This window comes from Mycteria americana, chromosome 2 (assembly GCF_035582795.1).
Source record: "Mycteria americana isolate JAX WOST 10 ecotype Jacksonville Zoo and Gardens chromosome 2, USCA_MyAme_1.0, whole genome shotgun sequence".
NCBI lineage: Eukaryota > Metazoa > Chordata > Aves > Ciconiiformes > Ciconiidae > Mycteria > Mycteria americana.
Genome location: NC_134366.1, coordinates 120,383,982 through 120,408,646, shown reverse-complemented (window position 1 = coordinate 120,408,646; position 24,665 = coordinate 120,383,982). Strand labels below are relative to the sequence as shown.

Here is a 24,665-nt window from a genome sequence, read left to right as displayed (position 1 = left end):
ACCGCTAAATCACAGGGAACTTTCCCCAAGAGATTTCATACAAACAAGCTTCCCCTCTGCCTTTGGGTGAATGGGGGAAAGAGGAATTTGGAATTGGCTCCGCTACCAACAGCGCCAGCTCCCGCCAAAGCCCCAGCAAACTGCAAAGAGGCAACTGCAAAGAGGGGAGGCAAGACCCACGCTCCTCCTTTCCCTGCAAGAGAGGACATAGCAAAGGTCTCCTGGGCTTCCCTGGGTGAGGAGACTAGAAGAAAGTGGGACTAGGAAGACAAAAAAGCAACACAAAAGCTCCTTTCAAAATCTGCCTCATCCCCTGAGCCGTGGATGTTCTTCCCCAGGAGTAGCCCAGTGCCAGCCGGCTCTTCCCCCATCTAGCTCCAGCACCGGAGGACTTTCTCCTTCCAGCACTTGGACACCAGCTCTGTGTCTTGGACGTCAAGGTCCTCGCATACCTTGAAGGCTGGCGAGAGATGAAGGCACAGCGTATGTCAGCGGATTAGCTGTTTGCTGAGCATTTGAGGCTCACAGCGGCTGTGACGAAGGGGGAGAGTCCCCCCAGGCTCAGAGCAAAGCCTGAGGCCAGCTACCCCTCTACCACAATCGTGGCCAGCTGGCGAGTGGTCCAACCTACTGCACCGAGAGCAAAACAAGACTGAAGATGTCTCCTGCTAGGGCCTCTGTGAAGAGCTGCGCTGCTGCTGATGGGCAGAGGGGCTCTCTGATGGTTTCCATGCGTTTTGTTAAAGAAACCTGCCAGGGAAGGTGCACATGCACATGCGTGGGTGCAAAAGTAATTCCAGGGCTGGAAAAAAAAAAAATGTACTGTCATGCCCAGTGGCTCATTAGATGTGAGAGTTAACACCCTGCCCCAACAAAAAACAGCCAACAAAAAACACAGATGCATGGGATTAATCTTTTTCAAGAAAACAGGAAAGCTGCTTGAGAGAAAAGCCCGCAACAACAAGGGCACCCAGCAGCCATTTAAATTTTAGAACCATCCTTAGGTTGCAAACAATTTCTGTGAATCCTAATGGATTGGTGATTATTCTCCTTCACGAAGACACGTGGTATCTCAGGACTACAGCAGATATTTTCTTATTTATAAATATTTTTTTAAAAAAATAGTATTGAGGTTATTTTGTTTGTTAAGGTTCCCATCTACATTAAGATCAAGGGAATGTGTCTAGGTTAAAATCACACAAAGGATTTTCTCTCAATTGTCTGGAGAACAAAACATGCCAAGAACTATTAGAGAAGATCCCCCAAACTATGCTGACATGTTCAGGCACTGAGGTACTTTCAGGCTGTATTAAGCCTCTTCTTCCTAAAGAAACTTGACATCCTGGTATCTCGGAAAAAAAAAAGTGGCCAGTGAAAAACCCATGTACTCAGTGAATTATTTGGAACTCCGCAAGCATAGTTGCATTTTCTTCTAAATTCTTCCCCAAGATACCGCTGTGCTGTATGGCTGCAGTATTTTCAGTGTCACGGACTCAAGTCTCGTGCAGCACAAGTTGCTTCAGTTGGTTTGCGGTTTTTGAACATAAGCTGTCTCATCTCTATCTGTATTACTGTACCTTACTACGACACAGTATGTTCAACCCCTTCTGAAGCTGGACCCCCCTCTCGAAGCAAGCCCTTCAAGTCACAGGATTCAGCAATAATGATCTTTGACGCTTCACAGCTTCTCGCTGGGGTATGAAGTGGTATTACCAAGCTTGCACAACGCATGAATCCTATTGCGCAACGCATGAATCCTATCTGCTTACGATAGTTGCTCAGAAATGTCAGTGCCCAACCCACGCGATGCCTTCTTGCTCATTTTCAACGAGAGGGGAAGGCAAGAAGAGAGTACGATTGCATTATCATACCTGATAGAAAGGGCTCATTTCTGTAGTAACTGCTAATCTCAACATGAAGAAGCCTTTCTGTCTTCATTAAAATGTTCTTTTTTTTATATGTGTAGAATGACAACAAAAAGTCACCGTCATGGATCGGTAACTTAAATCTTTCTTCCCAAGGTTCTCTCATATGAACGATAGCAAAAAACATCAACTTCCTCACTGCAATTACAGATGGCAAGAGAGAGAATGATACCAATTACTCCTTCAATTTTGGGCTTTTTTAATGACACCATTGCCAATAGCTCTGTCTCTTAGTGCCGTGTTTAAGTGGTTCTTTCCTGTGATACAGACACTTAAGCCACTACAACACACACTGGGCAGATCACTGCAGCTGGATTTGGTAGTCAGCTTACAACAGGGACTTTCGGATTCAAACTGGTAATCTCAATGGGAAGGCCTCACATATCCCTTCGCTAACCTAGTTCTTCTATCAAGGCTTCTGCAGACACCTGCCCACAGGTGATCTTTGGGAAAGGAAGGGATCACGCAGCACACGAGTGCATCTCAGGTCTCCAGACTCACACCTACGTAAACACAGATAGACAGGTTTGGTGCCTAAGGGGTTTTGTTGTTGTTGTGGTGGTGGTTTCTGGGTTTGTTTTGTTTAAGATGAAAAGAAACTTGGGGCAGAAAGATTACTGAAGATGTCTGGAAGAATAAAATTAATAATACTTATGCCTAGGCCTGATAGAATTATATTTTAAATTAATGACCAGTTTGTGCAGCACCTTTCTCTTTTGGAGAAGCAGCCCTGCCTCTTTTCCCCAAACTAACTACATGCAATTTCTGATCTATTTCAGAGACCAAAATTGTCCTAACACGTAATCGGTGGATGTGGGAGCAAGAGCAGAGAAGTATTTGGTGGGTGTGGAGTGAGGCTGATCAGGGTTTATCCACGGTAAAAATGGTTAGCAATCAAAAAAATAAGCAGTTCTTCTAATGGTTGATCTTCAGTAGCAATAAACATCAGAAATCGTGCCCTGCTATGTCTACCTCTTGAGATATTAGAAGTCAGACACAAGACACCTCTTTTAATTTGGTCCCAGAAACATCTGTTGTCCCAAGCATTTAGGTAATGCACCCATGAACCAGGAAGACATAAAAATACTTTGTTTGTATTTGAAATTGCTTACACCCCCATTTTTTCCCCACCAACAGCAAGTTTGGGTTGTAGCTCTGTGGACAAAAGCTTAAAACCCAAGACCACAGCCAGCCCCAAACAGCTTCTACGGGAGCACTCACGCTGATTTTAAGTAGTGCCTTACATCTGCTTGCTTTACCAGCACTGTCTCCCAACTAGGTAAAATAACAGGACCTCACTTCAAACCATCTGATTTTTTTAAAGGGTAGAAGAGAAGAGGAGTTAGACTGACTTATTCCACTCTTCAAAGGTGAACGTGATCAGATGTGGGTCATAACCTTACGGAGCTAAGGGATGTGATTTGCAGGTACCTCATTAATTGTGTGTCACTTACCCATGAAGAACAATGCCTGTTAATCTATTGACTGGAAATTATTAACGGGAAAAAGAAAGCAGCTTCCACAAATTTAATAAGTGCAACAATGAACCAAATGGAAAAGCAAGCGATAGCTCTTCTGAAACCTGTTACGCAAAAAGTTAAAGTAATTATAATACAGTCATTTCAGAACTATGAGAAGCTTAAGGGACCACAGATTCTTCACGGCGCACACATCAGACAAGCAAGCATGAAATCCGTTTTCATCAGGTGTTAAAGAAGAAATGAACTCTGAAAACATTTTCAGCATCTTAAAAATTGGCACTGTTTGCTATCTAATGCAAATGCAAGATCGAAGATGTTTCCTGCTTAGGTAATAAGACTGCCCTTATATTTAAGCACTGAAGGTAGAAAAGACCTGACAGGAATTTCAAAACATGCTGCATGAGAACTATTATTTTTTAAATGCAAGAGACCAACCAGTCAAGATCTACAGCATCACACCAAACAGCCTTCCATGTGCATCTGAACATATATTTCTGCTCCTAACACACCAGGGTCATTATTTCCCAGGAGCAATAAGTGGGCACGTAGCTAGTTGCACGCAGTGAGCGTGCATGCATGGGCTCCCTTACCTGCTCCTTCTTCACGGGCGTGCTGTGGGCTGCCACAGCCGAGAACTGCTCGAGCGCGTTTTGATGCTCTTCGCTCAGCTGCTGCTGCTGGTCCTGCGGCTGGGTCTCCGCCGCCCCTTGCTGCGCAGGGCTCTCCTGCTGATCCTGCTCTTTATCCTTGGACTCGGAGTCCGATCCTGATTCTGTAGTCATGGTTGGTTATTCTGTAAAACAAGGTGAGCAGACCTACTGAGTACAATCTTGTAGCCGTGAATTTGTAGGCTAGGCTTACAAAATGGAGAAACATCAGGTGCAAAGTTTTAGTCTTAATGTACCCGCCCTTTAAAACTAAAATGGCTATTACTGGCCCAACGAGGATCCCTAGGAAAGCTTCAGTAGTGCAAAAGACCAGGTCTAAATGCATCTGTACTCTGAGGAAGAGCACGTTGCCATAAAATCTTACTCTAAATTACAATATACAGACATTATAGGAATTACGTTGAAGTTACATACAGACATACAGTTCTACATAGCTCATAATTTGTAAAAGGAGAGTAATACAGTGAGAAAAGCTCATGTGATGGAGGGCCCTAAATCCAACACGATTCACTGCAGTTTGGGTTTCTAAACCATGTGGAAATTTTTGAAAACATTAAATCTTTTGTTCTTTACATTTAAGGTAATGGGGCTTGAACTCCTCAACACCTGCACTCCCTTTTGGAAATGGCCTCAAGTACTTTTGATGCTTCCAGGCAACATATACACTAAAAACATCCGAAGTGGGCCCACCATCAGTTCAAATGTACAACTGTCCTTAAGCACAGTTCTGTCCTTCCTGCTTGAATTCACCCAGGCTTCTGTCATCTCTTTCTAAGTGCTGGAGCATCCAAAAGAAAAGATAAATACTACCATTAAGTCATTCTAAGTGTTAGATTTAAAATAAAGTAAATATGACTTTCCTTGAATGTGAAAAGGCTGTTCGAACTTAACTTTGGCCAGTACCAAATCAATATGAAAATATTAGCAATATTTGTTCAAAATCTAACTATTTCAATTAAATAGTTTCATTACAAATATGTGGTTGGCACCCAATTCTCAAACTATATAGAAGCAAAACCCAACTTTAAAAAATACTGTGATTTTGTATCAAAACAAGAATTTGAAAAAGCAGACTCTGTGCCCGTTCAGCAAATAAGAGTCTGCTCTTACGTTTGTTACTCGTACGCCCATAGTCCTCATGTCTTATCCTTGAGCATTTTGCTTTTAAGCAACTCAAAAACAAACCAGTCTGCTGCAATCTATTTCTGTTCATCATCAGGCCATGATTTCTTTAACCTGGTAACCATAGCTACTATATAATTATAAGCAGTTCCACAGAATATACATCTGCTAATTCATCTGCTAGGAAGTCACTATCAACTCTTAACATACACTACAATGTTTACTAGTAGAAACAGGTTTATTAAAGATCACAAAAAAGTACAGGCCTTTTTCTTTTTTTTTTTTTTCAAACTTAACTGTTTAACAAGCTACATTGCTTGACAGAAAATGTTTTAGATGAGGCCAATTACCATCTTCAAACTCCTTTATGTGTTCTGCACTTTCAAGGTTAAGTCCTCCAGTGAATACATGTCTCTGTACAGCAAGCAAGTGCCCAGCATTCAGCCTGTGCTCAGTTTTAGCACTGCGTGGGAGGTCGGGGGTGCACGTTCCTACCTCCTGCATGCCAAAACAGCACGAGAGAGAAGCAGAACTAGAAAGCATCTATGGCAGATTTATGCTTCAGGCCACATTTTCAAAGTACTAATGTGTGATACACTTGTTTAGGAATACATCATAAATTTCTACACTCAAAGCGGCACAGTTATATCAAAAATACCTTTTAAAATGTATTGTTTAACAAATTGTCTTTAGCATCTACAGAAAGCAATAATTAACTCATGTCTTTTCAAATGTGACAGTCAGAAAGGCATTCATCTAATCAAACTTCAGATGTCCACATCTGAGATGGTCACTTCAAATGCAGAGGAGAAACCCAGACGTTTCAGGGAGCGATTCATCTGACCTATTTTAGATGCCTGCTTTAAGCCGAGATAAATCACATACTAGTGCAACTTTGTCCGACTCGCTATGAAGGAAACCTAAACAAGTTCCTCTGATGTAGATCAAACCAACCCATCCTCCATTTTCAATTCTATTAAGCCACTCTTCTTTGTACGCTTTAAAAATTAAATTGCAGAACAATGTTAATCTCCCAGAGTTTTGTTTTGCCCATCTGTCAGATCAACATGGAATAAACTATTCTTCATCTGATGCTATTACGGTTGCCTTGCTTTAAAAGCACCCAGGTCTTGACAAACTTCACAAGTTTTTCCCTGCACTCTCAAACCATTTTTTGTACAAATGTATGAAGATATGAAAAGCAAATTAATTAGATAATTATTCAATACAAATCAGACTCCATATTTTATTTTCTTTTCCAGAAACTATGAATTAGAAAGTAACAAAAAACTAACTTACAGCTACAAAAATTATTGATCAAACACCACCGGACAGCATAGATGACCCATACAAAGCGTAATGCATGGAAGTTGTAGTACAAAGTCTTTTTTTTCCCCCTCTTGATATGAGTTAGAGCAGTGTAAATAGAAAGCAACTATCATACTTGCTGTTTGGAAGCAGTCACCCCAAGTATCTTGAGGCGTTAATCTATATAGGATCAGATTGCCAGTCAATACAAATCAAAAGTCTGTCTTCCTTCAGCTGCCATCGCTGCGTCTCTGGAAGCTCATTTTTGCACCATATACAGCTTCTTTCTTAATAAACATTTGTATCCTGGCTGTTTGTGAGCATGGAAACACAGCCATTTAAATTAGCCCCATAAAACACAACTTCATGTAGCAGGAGATGAAAACAAGTTTTACTTTTCTTGCCAGTTATAATTTTGCATCTCAAGGAACAACAAATGTGGTTCTTAACTTTTTCTGGGCCACTCCCGCATGAAGCAGAGCCTTACAATACTGTGAGTTACTCTCTGGGACTGGTTTTCTCTCCAGTTACATGAGTCCTCGCTTGCTCTAAGAGTGCTTTGTTAGAAAACTTTTTGTGTGTTATCAAATCTTTTAGCATAAGTGATTCCCTGGATACAATATTCCTGTCATTAGTCAGACAGCAGATGGATTTAATTAACCCAAGGTTACCCATTTCCAAATGTCGTCTTTATTTCCCTACGCATACTAATATGTTTAATAACAAATAGCGAGAACAAAATACTATTGATTTCACACTGTTATCTCACAGACATAAATAGAAGCAAAGCAAACACATTTTGAATCCAATTTCTTACAAACTCCTCCGATGATTGTATTGTTAAGATTTAGCTCATTCCATCTAGTGCAGGTTGAAAACACCTAAATTACAAGACAGAAAACAACATTCCTCTCTCAGTGCAAACCAATGGTTCCTCAGCAAACAGCTGCTTACCCAAAAGAACTTTGACAGCATTTCATTTTTTATAAATGGCACAACAATCCTCCTAGGAAGCAGCAGTTTCACTTACTGGAAGAAGTAACAGTAACCTTAAAAAAATTAATGACATAAATATTACTCTACTTTTGTTTGTATGCAGCAAACCTGACAGAATAGCTAGCAGTGTCTACACATTTGTCAAACACATATAACTGGCGGAGAATTTCTTATTCTTATTTTATTAGTTTATTTACTATACCTGGCTACGTACCAAAATCATGACTCCTAATGCGAATTTCAGTACAGGAAGAAAGAAATCACTGCAGTTCCTTAAACTTTTTCTGTTCCCAGCACAACCCTCGTATCAAATTCCCCTTTCCAGCAAACAGAAAACAAACTAATGAAAAGAAACTAAGAGCACTACCTTATACAAATGAGGTAATACTATGCAAGCCAGATGTGCTCTTGGACAGCTAAGTTTTGGCTTACAACCCAATATTCAAAGATTCTAAAAGATTAGCTGAGTCCAAACTTAACACAGATGCTGCTAATACTGGATAGTCTAAGGCTAAAGTCAATTTGGCTACGGAATTCAATCACAATGAAAATCAAGTCTTTTGATTAAAGGAAAAAAAAAAAAGCCAAGAACTAGCTTATTTTAATCTACTACTTAAAATTTAAGTTAAAAATGTATGTACTTTCAGCAGTGTAAAGGTTTAAAATATAAGTGTTTGAGAGTGCTGCAGAAGAATAATTAAGGGAAGATAAACATTAATATACTATCAAGGTATTAAAGCACAACTTCAAAAAACTACATGGCATTTAAAAATAATTTTTATTAGATCAAATCACAGAAAAGAAATCTTTTCATACCCTTACACTATACAAAGTGAAGACATTACATAGGGATTGCAAAACCTGCAAACCACTTGCGCAAAGCCTACAGCCTAAAACCTTCCAACGCACCTAGCCCTTGTTACCTACAGCTACCAACATATTGCAGCTCGGGAGATTACCATTTCCATTGCCAATTACTTGCTAGGGACTTAAAGCACATAATTTCCTTTTCTCCATACGGGAATGAAAATCATGTTGTCCTCTATTTATAATTCTCTGAGCAGGCAAAGCCCAGGCTATGTCACCTGGTCCCCTCCAGCAAGTGACAAGTCACAATCTACTGTATATATTCATACATTCAACAAGTTATTTGACTCCTTGCCTCCCATTCTCAGAGCACAGACCTTCTGGGTTGCATCTACTGAGCAAAATTCACAGCTAATTGACAACAAAGTCCACAGTTTAATTAACCCAGCAGTCATTAATAAACCTTTATTTATATATAAATACATGTTAGTGAAAATATCTGCTATATTAAGCAAACGGAAATCACATTACAGAAGAAATTGCAAATTAATTCCGAATAAATTGTGATGTAATGACAAAACAAAATTGAACCAAGTATAATTAAATGAACTATACATAGCCACTAACTATTTCCTGTAATGCACAGATTAATGATTTACATTTAAATGCTTCTTTGATCTAATTAATTCTCTTTGTGGAAAGTTCTTCTTTAATTACAATAATTTCTGAAGACTGTTATAAATCATTGCAAAGGTCCAAATTTGAAAGTTATGTAACAAAATAATGATTCCATACTTCAAAAATAATGTTCTGCATAACAAGAGACATATTTATCCAATAACGATGAGATGCTGATGAGAAGACCATATGGAGAACAATATTGCTGCTATAAGCAGTAACAGAAATGTCAATATATGTTTCAAGAAAAGAATACACGCCAGAACGCCGACTTCTAAGCTTGAAATATAAACTGTTTTCATCAGACTGCTTGAAGTCTCAGCTCGCTTCATTCCAGTTGGGTTCCTTATTAGGTAAACGACCATTTTTTGTTGATCCTCTTTAATTTGGGTGAGTTTTGCTCTCACGTGCAGGAGGCACCTAAGCCACAAAAGCCTGGCGTGGGGTTCCTGGGAGAGGTGAGAGGCAGGACCTCTGCTGCGTTTCGCCAGGAGTTAAGACCGACTCTTTCTTTACGCATCGCCATCCTCCGGCGCCGGCAGCAACCGGAGGCCTTACAGAGGAGGCATCTCCCCAGCATCACGGTTTGTCCAGCGGGTGCCGATAAACCAAAGCGACTGCAGAGCCACAGCCTGAACAGATGTGGGTGGGGAATGACCACAAAAAGGGCAACTGGATGCCCCCCCCCCCCCCAACTGCACACTCCTGTTACCTCTCTCCTGCCAGCACCAGTGTAATTTGGGGGGGCAGGCGGCTCAGCTGGGAGGGCTGAACCTCCCCAGCACGGGGAGGGGGAAGCAGCATCCCTCCTTCAGGCATCAGTGGGCACCCCGTCTAACACGGCTGTGAGGCTCCAGCCCAGTAAGTGCAACCCTTATACCTTAACTCACAAACACACTGGCTATACTGAGAGTTTAGCACTGCACCTTAAACATACACGTACAACAAAGACAGACATTAGAGCCAGCACATGGAAAAAGGCACAAAAAGAAAGTCAAAAAAGTAACAACAAGAGAGACAAGAGGAAAACCAATGGAGAGAGGTGCTAAGCATCAGGATGAGCTGCAATTGTGCCAGCACAGCACGCTGCGGGTTAAACGACTTGACAGATTTGGTGGCACAACCCATGGACCCAAGCACAGGCGCAAGAGAGAGACTTCAGGGAAGACAGGAAGGTGTTAATAAGCAAAATTAGAAGAGGCTGGTTGGAGGTGTTGTGACACATAGCATGAGTTAAAATATTTGTTTGGCCTTCAAGGAAGGTATATGATACAGGGGTTTTTTTAAAGTTTCTTCATGAAGATGAAAGAAGGAAAAACAGAAGCAACATCTGAGGAAGAAGTCGTGTAATCTGGAGGAGATGGAGGAGACACCTTAAAACCAACAGACACACCCTTCACAGAATCACAGAATCGTATAGGTTGGAAAAGACCTTTAAGATCATCGAGTCCAACCGTAAACCTAACACTACCAAGACCACCACTACACCATGTCCCTAAACACCTCATCCAAACGGCTTTTAAATACCTCCAGGGATGGTGACTCAACCACTTCCCTGGGCAGCCTGTTCCAATGCTTGATAACCCTTTCAGTGAAGTAAGATTTCCTAATATCCAGTCTAAACCTCCCCTGGCGCAACTTGAGGCCATTTCCTCTCGTCCTATCACTTGTTACCTGGGAGAAGAGACCGACCCCCACCTCACTACAACCTCCTTTCAGGTAGTTGTAGAGAGCAATAAGGTCTCCCCTCAGCCTCCTTTTCTCCAGGCTAAACCACCCCAGTTCCCTCAGCCGCTCCTCAGAAGACTTCTGCTCTAGACCCTTCACCAGCTTCTTTGCTCTTCTTTGGACATGCAGAGGGGGCAAAAAGGCAATGGCAGACTTGAATTACCCAGAAGGACCCAAACCTCCCCCGCCCCGGGCATGCGTGCACCTCTCTGGCAACCACGGAATGAAAACGCAGCTGAGTGTTTCTGGAGAGATTATCCTCCACCTTGCAAGGGTGGGGACGGGAAGCATCAGGAGCTTTTAAATGACAAGGGGGGCGGGAGGTAATATATCAAAAAGGGATTGTACACCAAAGCAGAACCAAGGACACGTGACTCAGGGATGAGCATAAAAGACCAACATCAACATAAAAGGAGAAACGAAGACTAACATGCAAAGTGACTTACAATCAGCAAGAGAGACAACAAACAACAAGAAGAGAGTCTCTAAATACATTAGAAGGCAAACCAGGCCTGTTACTGAACACAGGAAAGGCTGAATTATCCCGTACCTCACTTCACAGCAGCTAGCTGGGACCAGAGACTCAGGGCATCTTCCACCTGCCGTGCAGGATGTGCAAGCGCAGGCTGGATGGAGTAAGGGAAGAACAGCCCAAACACCTGAGTAAGCCAGGTGGTTTCAAGTCAGCAGGAACCACTGGAAACGTCCCTACAGTGCTTGGGGAACTACCAGCAACCATCTCTAAATCATTAACCACCGCCTCGCAGATGCCAGAGAGGCCAGGTAAGGTCTAAAAGAAATGAAAAGACCCAACACAGCACCCGATCTTACAAAGGAAAGTGGGGACGGAAATTACAGTGTACTTTTAATACCAGAGAAGTTACTGGAGCACACTGCTAAAGGATTTCTAATCCTGTACAAATAATGAGATCAGAGAAAAAAAAAAACACAACCCACAGTCAACATGAATGTTTCAAAAAGTCGTGTCAAACTAGTGTAATGTCTCTCTCACTCTCTCTGACAGGGCATCTGTCCCAGCTGATAAAAAGAAAGTGGTACAGACGACAGAGCCTATCTTTAGAAAGGCTTTTAAAACAGCCCCGCATGACTTTTTCATGAGTGAACCACAGAAATAGTTTAAATGATTTAAAAAAAAAAAAAAAAAAAAAAAGAAAAAGGAAAAAAAAAAGGTGCACAAGCGATTAAAAAACCCAAACCCTAGACTACGAATAGTTATCAGCAGCACGATGACAGCCTGTGAGAACTTATCGATTTGAGGAATCACAGCCCTTTGAGCATCAGTGAAGGAAGGGAGAGTGCCCGAACCGTGCTCAGCATCGCACCAGGGAGGCTGGGGCACGCTGCTGGCATCCTCACCAGGCTCAAAGGAGAGAAAAGCAGTCTGACAGAAAACCATATATAGGCTGAATCTGACTACATTCTCGTAAGGGTGACAGCAACAGGAGTGGGGACCTCAGAAGTGCAAAGTGATGGGGAAGCTATGGGTTAGGCAGCAGGAATGAAGCAGCATGAGGGTCTGAAGTAATGCGTTAAGCAAGATGAATTTCAGTCTGGGACACGATGCTGGAGCTTTTCTGCCTTCTGCAGCACCAGGGAGAAGTGTACAGCATACTGTATTTCAGTTTGGGATTCATCTTTTTTGAAAAATATGCATTAAAGAGTGTCAAGAAGAGAGTAGGAAGAACGATAATGGGTTTAGACAACGTGACCAGTAGAAAAAGGTTTAAGGAGCTGAATTTGTTTACCCTGGGAAAGGGAATAGAGAGAGGGGAGCTGGTAAGAGCCTTGCGATACATACAAGCTTCTTGCAGACAGAAAGTAATCAAGCATTTGCTAACAGTGGAGCAAGAACTTGATTGGCTTCAAGTGGGATTTAGAGTAGATGGTATATCAACTAGAACGACAGTCAAGAAGAGGTTATCTATAGCTGTGTGGAGTCATCACTGGAGACATACAGACAAACAACAGCAGCAAAATTCCTGTTTGCAACTTTATAAAGCATAAGCAATTAAAATTTTGTTGATTTTGCTACCCCTTCCACTTCGGTTGGCAACTCTGAATTCACAAAATGCATATATTTGCTTCTGCTTCAGAGCATCTGGATGCATAGGATAACATTTTTATTTCCTGTTTACCTTTCATTTCTATGATTCAGTGAAATTACCTGGGTCTGTTCTGCTCTCTTGATGGGTGGCTTCCCACAGCAATAAAACCACGAATCACTGCAATTTCTGTTGCCCCTCCTGCACACAAGGTTTATGAAGAGTATGACTGACCAGGTTCCCTGAAGGCACCAGATCACCTTTTGGAGGTTGTATCCCCTAGAGCACCCCAAGGCTACCCTAATTTCTGAACAGGACAAGAAAAATCAGGCCACCCTAACCCGTTTGGGCTGGTTTTTTCCCGCCTTGCTGATCCAAGCAGTTTTCCCCACGGGCAGACATGGATTTACCGGAGGAAGAAGGGAACTGCGTTCTCCCACCAAACTCTCTGTACAGGGCTCCAGGCACAGGGTGCAGTTGCCGCTGCACCTTTCCTGCACCCAGAGTGGGGGCTGGCTCTGCCCCCCTCATCCCGCGGTGCCAGGATTCATCTCCAAAAGCAGGATCGCAGCCACTGCCCACCGCTCACGCCGCGGTTCCTGCAGGCAGATCCCGTCTAGAAGAAACCGCACACACGAGCTGGCAAATGCACACATGCCTGGGAGTGCTGGGTGTAACTATAGAAGTGCACAGCGATTAAACCCAAGCCTGACGGCTATTTCATTCATTTAAAAAAAAAAAAAAAAAAGCACAACACACATACACAAAACAAAAACCCCCAAAACCACACACACACACAAAAAACCCAAAACCAAAAAGGTAAAAGGAGGACTCCTGAGAAACACAAGAAACTGCTGCTTATAACAGACTTCAGCAAAGCGTCCGCTCACTGAAAACCTTTAATGCGCACAAATACAGTGATTGCAGGAAGGTAAGGGGGTGCAGAAATAACACACAAATAACTCAATAAATAAGTATGCCAAGAAACAAAAGGGAATTACAGGGGGCAGGCAGATGTGAGGAGGAGGAGAAGGAAATGAAGGAACCAGTAATGGAGACTACAGCAGCATGCCACAGATGCTGGTCATGAGAGAACTCCATAGAAACACCCTCAACTTCACCCTTTCCTCATTTCAGTTAAAAAAAAAAAAAAAATAAATCCAGGCAAAAGAAAACACAGCAAAACTGCCTGTAGTGCTGTGCTGTGATTACAACTGATTGATAACTATTTCATTCAGCAACTAAAAAGGGAGGAAAGAGCCCTCAGTGGCACACCCTGATTTTCTGCAGACAAGTGACTTTGATTACTTGGGCTACATTACATGAGGTTTTGACCTTTCTGAATTGCTCTGGATTCAAACATTCACGTGGAGCCCCTTGTGTATCATTCACTATTTAAAAGTTGTATTTAATGCTAGAGAGACTGAGTATGCTTCAGGCATCAGATCGTTAGAGTTCATATTCTCTGATATTGAGCAGAAGATAGAATCAATTAAAAAAAATTACAAAAAAAAAAGTTGCATGAGTTGCTGACACATGGCAGGTGTGCTACATTATCACACTACCCTCAGGCCAAAATACTGTAACACCTGTGAACAATATTTTCTGTTTCATACCCTACCTAAATAGACTGTGCTCCAGTGCTCCCAAGCTGGGGACCTGCCTAACCCCACAGAAACAAGGGAATCAGATAGGCAAGGTACGGATCAGACCATCAAGCCCATCTCCTCCAAGGGCTTCCTGCTCCCTCCCACCAGACATTTATCTTTCCAGCTCAGGTGATGTAAAAGCCTACAAAGTAAAAAAAAAAAAATAATGAACTATAATTTAAAATATCAACATGACTTTTGTGATTTCCTGGCATCTTACTAACTAGAATTCAGCAAAGAAACCAGGGGTTTTTTGGTTTGTTTTTTTTTTTTTGTTTTTTTTTTTTTTCTTTATTTTACTGAGTGGTGCTTGACAAAGTCACAAAGGACTGCTTGCTGATTAATTAAACTCTCCCCAGCCTATTGCAAAAGCAATGGAGTATTACAATTTTTTTTGCTTTTGCAGTGAATGGATACTTCCCCCCCATTTTTATGGTTTTGGGGGGATTCTTTGTTACATTTTTGTAGCCTTTTCTCCAATCCACTGTCATTCAGAGATGGAAAAAAGGAAGCATTTGGGGCAGAGAAGACAGAGGTTTCGCAGTCAGCTGGCTAATGCCTCTTCCAGCCAGCCGCTGCCATTTCCATCCTTCGCTGCTGCTCCGTCCCAGCCAGACACACATTAGCACGGCAGCCCAGAGCTCTGCTCCCAGCCCCAGCCCCAGCCCGGGCCCACATGTACTGCTGCCCTGAAGCATGCTGAGCTTCAGCAGGCCACAGTGTTTTCCATAAAGCTGCCCAGAACTGAGCCTTTTAAAAAAATTTTTAAGGGAGTCATCAATCATTTATTCTTGGAGGCAGCCGTCCGACATGGGTCATGCAAGACAGGGTGCTTGGCTTCCCCCATGGCATCCCCGACCGGTGCTCTCCATCACTGGGGAGCTGCAGGTTTTCTTGAATGCTGGTTTAAAATAATTGGGAAAACTTCAAACTCAGGCAGACACAAAAGGAAGGAACAAGTCACAGGCAGCAAAAAAACCCGAGGAACCACCCCTGAATCCGTACTGGGTCCTAGTTAAATAAAGGCGGCTCTGTGCAAGGAGAGCGATCGTGCTGAGGCCTGGGGCTGAAAGTGCTCCTACTTCATCTTCCTCTTTTTTTCCCCCCCCAAATATCATACTAATTTTACATCCTGTTTTTTAACTTTTTAAGGAATTAAACGGGCTGATGCAGTAAGGCTACATGATGAGGCACCACAGCGTGTTTAGTCGTAATAGCTTTTGTTTTTCTGAAATGGATTATTCACTTTGTATTTAGATTTTAATCTCCTGGGCATTCACGTCAGTTTTGAACATAAAACACACCCTGCAATATCAAGTAATAGACTTTCCAGTTTGGAGCACCACATCAGGAAACCACTGGCTCCCCAAACAAATTAAAATCTTGTGAGTCTAAACAACCAAACCTGTGGCATCAGACAGCCAGCTTTTTATACTTAAACTCTTCTGGGATCCCCGTGCTCCCTAGTGCTTTAATTACCTGCTACAGATTACAAAAATACTGTTCATTTGGCACCAGCAGCTAGCCCTTGGCACCCCTGCTCCAGGTTACACTGTCACTCCAAAAGCATCCTCCCAGCCCTACGCAGCGGACAGCACGCCAGACCATCAACCGGGAGAAACCGCCAGCTCCGAAAATGCAGATCAACATGTCCCCCCCAAAACTCAAGTGCACATACTAGCAGTCGGCCCTGACGCCTCAAAGCCACCAGCTGCTAAATAACGTGTTGGATGCAAACCAAGACCTGCAGATGGTGTGGGAGCAGGGACTTCTAGGAATGAATCGGTCAGAGTGGAAACGCATGGACGACAAGAATATTTACGGCAGATCCAGGCATCTGCGAGTAGAGCGATCTCACTTAAAATCACCGAGTAAGCGGGATTCTCTCCCAGCTTCAGTTACACTTTGGTTACGTGTTTTAAGGCCGTTTAATTACGTGTTTTCAAAGCACGGGAAGCTCGTGCACATGTTGTCCCAATGCATACTAGTTAAGTCCTGAGGGTCCTTTGCGTGATGAGCTCTACAAGGAATTAAGAGCAAGCTTTCTGTATCTTCACGTAACATCCCAATAAAGCCCAAACCTTGCACCATCTGTGCAGCTACACTAAACTATGAGGATTTGAAGACCAGCATCCAATACAGCCTGACAAAGAAAATAGCTATCTTTAAAGAGGGTCAAACCCTTTTCACCTATTAAACCCTGAAATGCTATACATACAGCTATATATTAATTACATTATATACTCCTGACCCAGTATTATACTGGATAAGGCTGTCTCTGAAGATGGATGTCACCCAGTCTGGCAACTCCTCCTCGACATGTACAACTATCTTGGACTTAAGACACATAGAAGTGACAGCAGCTCAGAGAGGACAGAAGGAGTTGAGGCAATGGGGACAGCCAGGTGGCTTGAAGTGCCCCTGCAATATAGCGGTCAGAAAAAAATGGGGGAGTAAGGAAGAAGGGGAAGAATAAGAAAGTAGAAAGTGGCAGTGATGCAGCTTAATCACAAAAATGAGAGTAAGAGGGAATGGACAAACACTTGCTACAGAAACAGGAAGAAAAGCTCTTTGCAGCTTTTAAATCACTGGGGATTCAAAAAAGAAAGAAAGTCACGTAAATCATTGTAGGTTACTCAACAGGAATTGAGCATTTAAAAAAAAAAAACCAAAACAAAACAAACACAAAAAACCCCCAAAATCTATTCTGTATCAAGTTCATAATTTGAAAGCAGAAGTGAAGGTAATTAAGTTAGATGCTGCTATTTCCTAACTCAGGAATGCATGACTTCACAACCTGAATTATTTCCTTCCCCACGTACTTTTCTTTATACATAGCTCTGCTAAATGTTTGACGGTGTGTTTTCAAGGCTACAAACCACTAATTTGGTAGCTATTAAATAATCCAAATGATCCACCTTAATTTAAGGGAAAATCCTACAATTCAGAAATAAAGCAAAAGCCTTTGATGCCAGACCCTGTTCGGTGTGCTTAGTTTCAAACTTGTCTCGTGCTAACAAGGCAAGTGCCCGTATCAGTGAAACAGGTCCATAAACGGTGGCTTTTTCCATCCTTCCTCCTGACGTTGTGCAGGGCCCAATGCAAGACTCCCCGGGCATGTGACAAAGGACTGCTGTGCGTTGTGTCTACTGATTATTTTATGCCAATCCATTTTCTTTCAGTACCCTTCAGATCACAGCGTGTAGAATTCAACTTATTTGTATTCTACATTACGTGGTAGCGTGGGGCGGGGGGCGGGGGGGAAGGTAACTGCCTCGCTCCTTACTGGAAAGATTTGCCCAAGGCGGCATTTACAATTTCAAAGTTTAACTTATCAAACAATTTTGATATATCTTAGTGCACAATTGAACCTTCTCACAAGCTAATAAATAGGCAGAAAATATAGAGTATTACTCCTTACTTCATCATAAATTGTGGTTCAACAACTAAAAATTTCTTCTAGTAGCTACAGCTGATGCTAGATAAAAAACAGAGTTGCATTTCACCTCTCCTTCCCCTCTTCTGTTCACTCTGCAGTCTGTTTTCTGTGGGGACAGAAATCTCCATGCCAGTATTCACATGGCCATTACATCTGAACTAAAAAATGAATGAAGTAATCCACCCCCTCCCTGGATGTCATGAGTGCCCTGGGGAAGCGGTACCCTGCAGCTGGGGTCCAACCCACTCTACTCTGTCGCCTTCACTATATGCATGTGTTTCACCACAGCTGGGGCCACAGAAACCTTACCCTTAAGAAATCATTTTTTCAAAGGTTTGCAGAGAAGCAAGAAACCAACTCGTCCTTCCCCCAGCTCCAGAACAGCATTAATTATCCCTACAGCAGCAGCCACCAAAATTTTTGGAGAGATACAGCCATGCATGCGTGCCAAAAGCACCACCACCAAAACAAGCACGTCAGATACGTGCCGGATCTGAAATTAGGGGGCTCATCATTTCAAAGTGTCTTGCATACTGACATCAGTGCTTCATGGTCCCCTTCCCAGCCTCCCTTGACTAAACTCTACCTGGTATATACATTTATGTCTCCTGTTACTAAAATCCCACAATGCTGAAGCTTCCGTGTTCCCCACAGGCCTTTTATTCCATCGATTCCCTAGCCTTACTGTTTAGGAAAATTTTCCCAAATGTCTGACCTAATTCTTCCTACTTGAAATGTAGGCACGCTCCTCCTCACCCTGACGACAGTGGATGCGTAACATGGCTCTGCAGCTTGCAGACAGCTGCCGTTCGCCCCTCAGACCACTCTCTCCTCTGCCTCTTCTGGCAAGTCCTATTTTTAGTCCCCTTTCAGGCTCTTTTCTCTCTCCTCTGTTTTCTTTCCCATCAGTCCACCTCTTTCCCAAGCAATAGCATCCAAACCCTACTTTCAGCTGAAGATCAACTGTGCTTACTGGTGCTGAACAGGTTGCAAGAATGGCTTTATGTCTGAAAACAATACTCCTCTTTATGCTTCCTGGTAGTAAAGAGTTCAATATTTTCACCATATTATGACACTTATCAACTTAATTTTAACCTTCAATCTGTTCATAATCCCACACTGTTTTCTCCAAACTCCTGCCTAAAGATCTCCCCAGTGGAAGAAACCTGTCTTAACTACATTATATTCAATAAAAAGTAAGGAAAAACCCCATCTACTAGGTAGATATTATTTGTGGTTTTTTTCATTTTATATTTTAAAAGGTCCTTCTCTTGTGCTGAGTATCACTCAAACAAGTATTTATTAACGTACGAGATGTAGTTTCAGTGACAGAATGCACATGATTTATATTAGAACAACTGTGGCTCCCTGTATCCAAAGTACACTCACGCCATGATACAATAGGCATATTTATTAAAATATTAGGGATTACCAATTGGAAACATTTCCGATTTCACTTATAGCTTCCATCCACTGCTGAAATACCCACTCCAGAAACAGTCACCTCAGCCCTTGGCAGGTGTTAGGGGCATTAGCAATTTGGCTGGGCAGACCCCTCAGCACATTTTCTGTAGCGGTTTCACAGGAGCCAACAACATCTTCCAAAAAACGCAGGAACTCGACGTTCTCATCTGCTTTTAAGAGCCTCAGGGACATTAAGGTGACCCGAGTGGCAGTGCTGGCAGTGTCGTAACTTATTAATAAATTGGGAGCAAGCTCACATCAGCTAGGAAAGGAAAGTCTAGTCTACCCCATTTTATGGTCTCTAGCCGAGTCAAGCACATTAAAATATGTATCACTTCTGTCTACCTGTCACTTCTTGTAATATGCTTAGGTGAACCCATGGCTGCAAGCCAGAACTCAAACTGTTTCAACACAAACAGTGCTTTTGGGGAAAAGTTATTTGAAACAGAAGTGTCAGGTCCCTTTTGGTTTTCTGGCAAATGTTTGCCTCAACCCTTACTGAACCAAAAGTTAAATGGTGAGGAAAGACTGCAATTTCAGGTTAATCTGGGCATCTTAATACACTCATGAAATGAACTACATGCTATGCCTTGCCAATGAAAAATGGAAAAAAATCAAAAGACTGATTGAGGCTGATTCCTTTAACCCGTATTTTAAGAACAGTTTTGATATTGGTTTCTTAAGAGGGAAAAACACCCCAACCTACATTACACCACTAAGGAGAACATCTACTCTTCTTATTACTGGTATTGACGCTAAACATGCCATGGGGACACGATGGCAAGGAATGGGCTGACAGGCCAATACAGGATACCATTTCATTCAAACCGCTTGCTAGACAATGGCTGGCATTCAGAGGACTGAAAACTTGCAGAGAAGCTAGTTCAAGCTGGCTTAAATAGATGCAAGTGTGGACTTGGATGTTTAGGAGTTCTTAAGAAGAAAAGCAGCTTGCAATATTTCAGGGTGGGGTTCTGAGACTTTTTTTTTTTTTGTCTAATCCATTAGTACTAAATAAGACCAGAAACATGGCAGGGTCCTTTGTGCCCAGAACTGCATCTAAGCCTCAGGATTACAGCTGTAATTAATGGGTTTTCCAAGCTGGGGGGGAAAAGAATCAACTGGGGAAAAAAACTAAACCAAAACAACCCAAAAAACCCCAGCAGCCTGCAGACTGAGCAAGTTAAGGATTTCTTCTCTTGCTCACACATACACGCTCACATGCAAGCATACAATGAAGGGCACAGCTCCCAAAACACATGTACTTGAGGCTCTTCCCTGTTTCATGCCATTTGTAATCCTTTACGATCTTGTAAAAGCGTGCTGCCTTCAGGAAGATGAAGGTTCTTTTCATTTCTTATTATTTCATCCACAGTTCAGCATGTTGCTTGACCTACGCTGACACAACCTTAAGTAAAACAGGTTCAAGTATGCAGTTTCACCATCCCTGAAGTGAGGCGTATTTTATTAGGGTTTTTCTTTTTTCTCTCCCCCCCCGCTCACACTTCAGAGGAGAGGAAATGCCTGCTGTGAATTCTTGTCCAGCATTTTAAATACCACGCGAAGAGCTTTCTTTCCATTGCCAGAGAGCTTCCCAAGGACCGTGAGCCTCCAAGAAAGAGAGGTGTAAGTACCTTTGTCCTTCCCCAGCGAGCGGGAAGCAGTTGGGCTAGAGCGGGAGCCAGCAGCCCCTGCCACAGCCCCTGCCACGGCACCCACCCAGCACTGGGTGCTGCCCGAGCCCCCTCCACCCACGCTCACGCGAGTGAGGGCAGGAATACCATCAGCGGGATAACCAGCCACTTCACCACCAACCAGCTCCAGTTGTAACCAAAATCCGCAAGTACCCAAAAGCTAGCAATTTTTGGTATGAAGATCACACGGTTGTTTTTCAAGCAGCCGGCTGTACTACCCTATATACTGCAGCCATACATTCGTTATGGCCGGTCATATCGAATTATGTGCAGAAAGGCTGAATTACTACCTTTTTGCAACAACCTCGGTGTTGTAACACCCAGAAGTCTCATACGGGACAGTTTTGTAGCTTATTAAACTAGACACATTTTTGTGCTCTACAAGCTTTTAATTGTCAAGGAAGATCACGTACAGCTATAAATCTGTGAAACGTATTACAAGTAATGCCACACGTTCAAATTAGTTTGATTTGATGGAGAAGATGATTCCCTTAGTTTATTCCTTTAATGCTCAGGCCAGCATACCACGCTGCCACAGCAGTCTGTAAGGTACAGCACATCTATTACTGCAGCTGAATAAAAGGCAATCTTAAAACTCACATCCAACAGGGATAAATACAAACTTCTCCTTTGGTAGGCTACCCTTTGACATAAGAATAGGAACTCCACCAAGTCACTATTGCATGTCTGTTTTAAACACTTCAAAACAAAAATGCTGGATTTTTTTTTGTTTTGGGGATTGTTTTATTGGTTGGTTTTGGGTGTTTACAGTTTTTTGTTGTTGTTGTTTTGGCCTTCCCCCCCCCCCCCCAAGATGGCTCTTGCTATCATTCTTTCTCCTCTCAAAGAATGACCTCTGGTTACTGTGGTGTGTTAAAAAGCAGATTCGTTAAGTCATGTATGCACCTAGCAAGCTTAAGTCTGGCACACATCCCTCACAACTCCTCCTCATTCAAAAAAAATTTATATAGTTAAAAACCTGTGCAATACAAGGAAAAAAAAAAAAAAAAGAGGTGCTATTTTCAGACCAGACTGAATGTACTTGAATGAAAAAAACCCCTAAACTCAGTCCTGAGAAAAGTGACAGAAAAGGAAGACTAATTCAGCCTTAGCATTGTATTGGCTATAACTGTCCTAGCAATCTGCACCATTGCTAATCTCAGCACCAGTGCCCGATATATACAACAGGACCTACAGATACCATAAGCAGATGCAGAACTATTTCCCAACCTTCCAACACTTTTCAAGGCAAAAGGATCTGGAATTTTCCTTCAGACTACCGGCGCAGGTTTGCAACATGAGCTACAGCGTGCGTACAAACCCTACGCTCGGTGGCATGGGTTTTCTAACTCATTTTAATTGGCAGGTCTCGGCAGGCAGAGGCAGCGTGCTGTTTGGGCCCAGAGTAAAGCCAGTGCAAAGCACGTGGATGTCAGGTCCTCAGCCCCGAACATTTCATTTTACGATCCTCCTTCTCCCAGGCCAATGCCCCTCGCCTAACGCGGACGCGCGCGCGTGCTTCTCTCGGGGTTTATATTTATCCCTGGACCAGGTGCCATTTTCCAGCAGCGAACACAAGCTCGCCCGTGCTGAGGGCTCTGAAACAAAGGCAGGAATTTTTCCCCCCTCTACACGCACCCCTCCGTGTGCGCGAGCCGTTAAAATGATTTCATACAAACCAGGTTCACGTGTCAAGGAACAAGTGACCTGGAGTTTTTGAACGTTCAAAGCCAGCATATGTTTGGCCCTACACTTTATTTATGTTCTATGTGTACTTTGCCTCCCCGAAGCCTACAGCAAACAGCTGTCATTAACATTCACCCCTTCTGCTAACACTTTCCTTAATCCCTAACTGACTTTCCAGCCTATAATTAAACTTTCCAGCTGCCGCACTCAGAGATGGCACCAATATCCATCATTTGTTTCTAAGTAGTCCCTAAAAAGCTCTTTTTCCAATTTCCAAGACCATGGGCTAGGACCAAAGCCTCTTATACTTACATGTTTTAGGCTAAAAACTTTCCATTCACTTACGAATTGTCCCATCTTTTACCAGAGAAATTAAATGGCCAACTAGTATTATCTTAATAATTAAACTAATGCATTTTTATAGTGCCAATAGGTGGAGTGCAAAGGCTTGAATACCGATGGATAAAAGCTGCAAGTGCTTCCACATTTTGCACAGAAAACACACTGGAAAGAACTGTATAACCACCATCACTTACAAAGCCCAAAGTTTAAACAGCAGCTCTGCAATGAAAGAATTAGGATTTGGAAAGACGTTCTGAATAAATGTAATGAAAAACCAAACATCTTACTTTAGATCGCAACAGTAAATTGGGGTTAGCACTTCAATCCTGAAAATCTGTTTTTCACATTCACGTAAATCATTACATGAAGGGTAGAGAAGGCTGGCAACATTTTTGTCTGATGCTGTTGTTACAGTGTTCAAGAGGACTTGATATTGTATTAGAAAATTAATGGCTTCAGAGCTGAAAAGGGAAGGGAGAAGATGTCTGAAGCAAACACTGTATTTTTGGGCAACAGGACATAACACGACACTGGGGCACAGCGAACAGAGCAGGTCGGGACAGGGTAACAGCCGGTGCACACACGCCATGGGCTTCAGGAGAACAACGATCCGCAAGCCCTGCAGATCCGGGACAAGAAAACCTCACCAGATAGCCACAAACTCATGTTACTTGTGTGATCCCCAAACGTCTGGGACACCTGCTGAGCCTCTGAGTCCACAAAGCTCGCCCACCCCAAACCTGAAGGCTGGATAACCACGCACAGCATCCTCAATCCCAGAGCTCCGCAACTCCGTGCACTGCAAAAAAGGAGCCAACATCTCCAAATATTATTTCTTACAGAGTAGGGCAACATTTGCTCGACTGCCGAAGCGCTATCGTTACAAACAGCAAGTGGGCTCCATTCATAACACCACTGGCGAGCGTCCACCGGCAATCCCGACGGCCCACCGGCCCGCAGCAATCACGTCGCTTGCTGATGGAGACGCAGGGATATTCAGGGCCAGCCACCCCCGTGTCTCCTCTTAACGTGTTTAGGAGTCGGAGCGTGCTTTGGCTTTGCCTTTTGCCTCACGTGGCAGAGATAAATTGAGTGCTTAGATCCAGCCTTCACGTTTCTGAAACTGCAGGCTGGTTTCACCGGGGATGAAGGCTGCAGCCTTGCTGAAAGTTATCTGCTATTTAAACAAAGTGGGGGCACCCTCAGGAAAGGAATGCATTCATTTTCAGTTTTATCCCGCTTTTGAGGCTAACAATTTAACCTTAAGGTTTTCATGTTGCAAAATATTTCAGTAACTGGGCAGGATTTATCAGCTACTGTAAGACTATTTTGGTAGGCTACCAGAAGACAAATCATTCAGGTTTTGTCAAGTCTAAAAGCATCGCTGCTCAGCAAAGAAATCATACCAGACAGGTGCAAAAATTCAAAGCTTGGACAGCTATGGCTTGTTCTGAGCAGCAAGGCAAGAAAGGTCAACATTTTAAGTGGAAATTAATACGCTTTCAGTTCTATCTAAACTATAGGTAAAACTTTCCTCCCTCCTTACATTAAACATATCATTTTAAAAGGTGAATTTTGAAGAGTGCACGTGACACGCTTAAGCTTCAAATACATA

The 24,665-nt window shown here is 42.8% G+C and overlaps 1 protein-coding gene across 11 annotated transcripts in view; it reads right to left on the bottom strand.

Annotated features, from left to right (window-relative positions):
- EPB41L3 (erythrocyte membrane protein band 4.1 like 3) overlaps positions 1 to 24,665 on the bottom strand; it is a 98,273-nt gene that overhangs the window by 63,054 nt on the left and 10,554 nt on the right. For all 11 annotated transcript variants that reach the window (XM_075494422.1, XM_075494419.1, XM_075494411.1 and 8 more), the window contains exon 2: positions 3,997 to 4,199. In XM_075494422.1, the coding sequence (XP_075350537.1) occupies positions 3,997 to 4,188 (192 nt within the window). In that variant the 5' untranslated portion in view covers positions 4,189 to 4,199. The remainder of the gene's footprint in view (positions 1 to 3,996; positions 4,200 to 24,665) is intronic.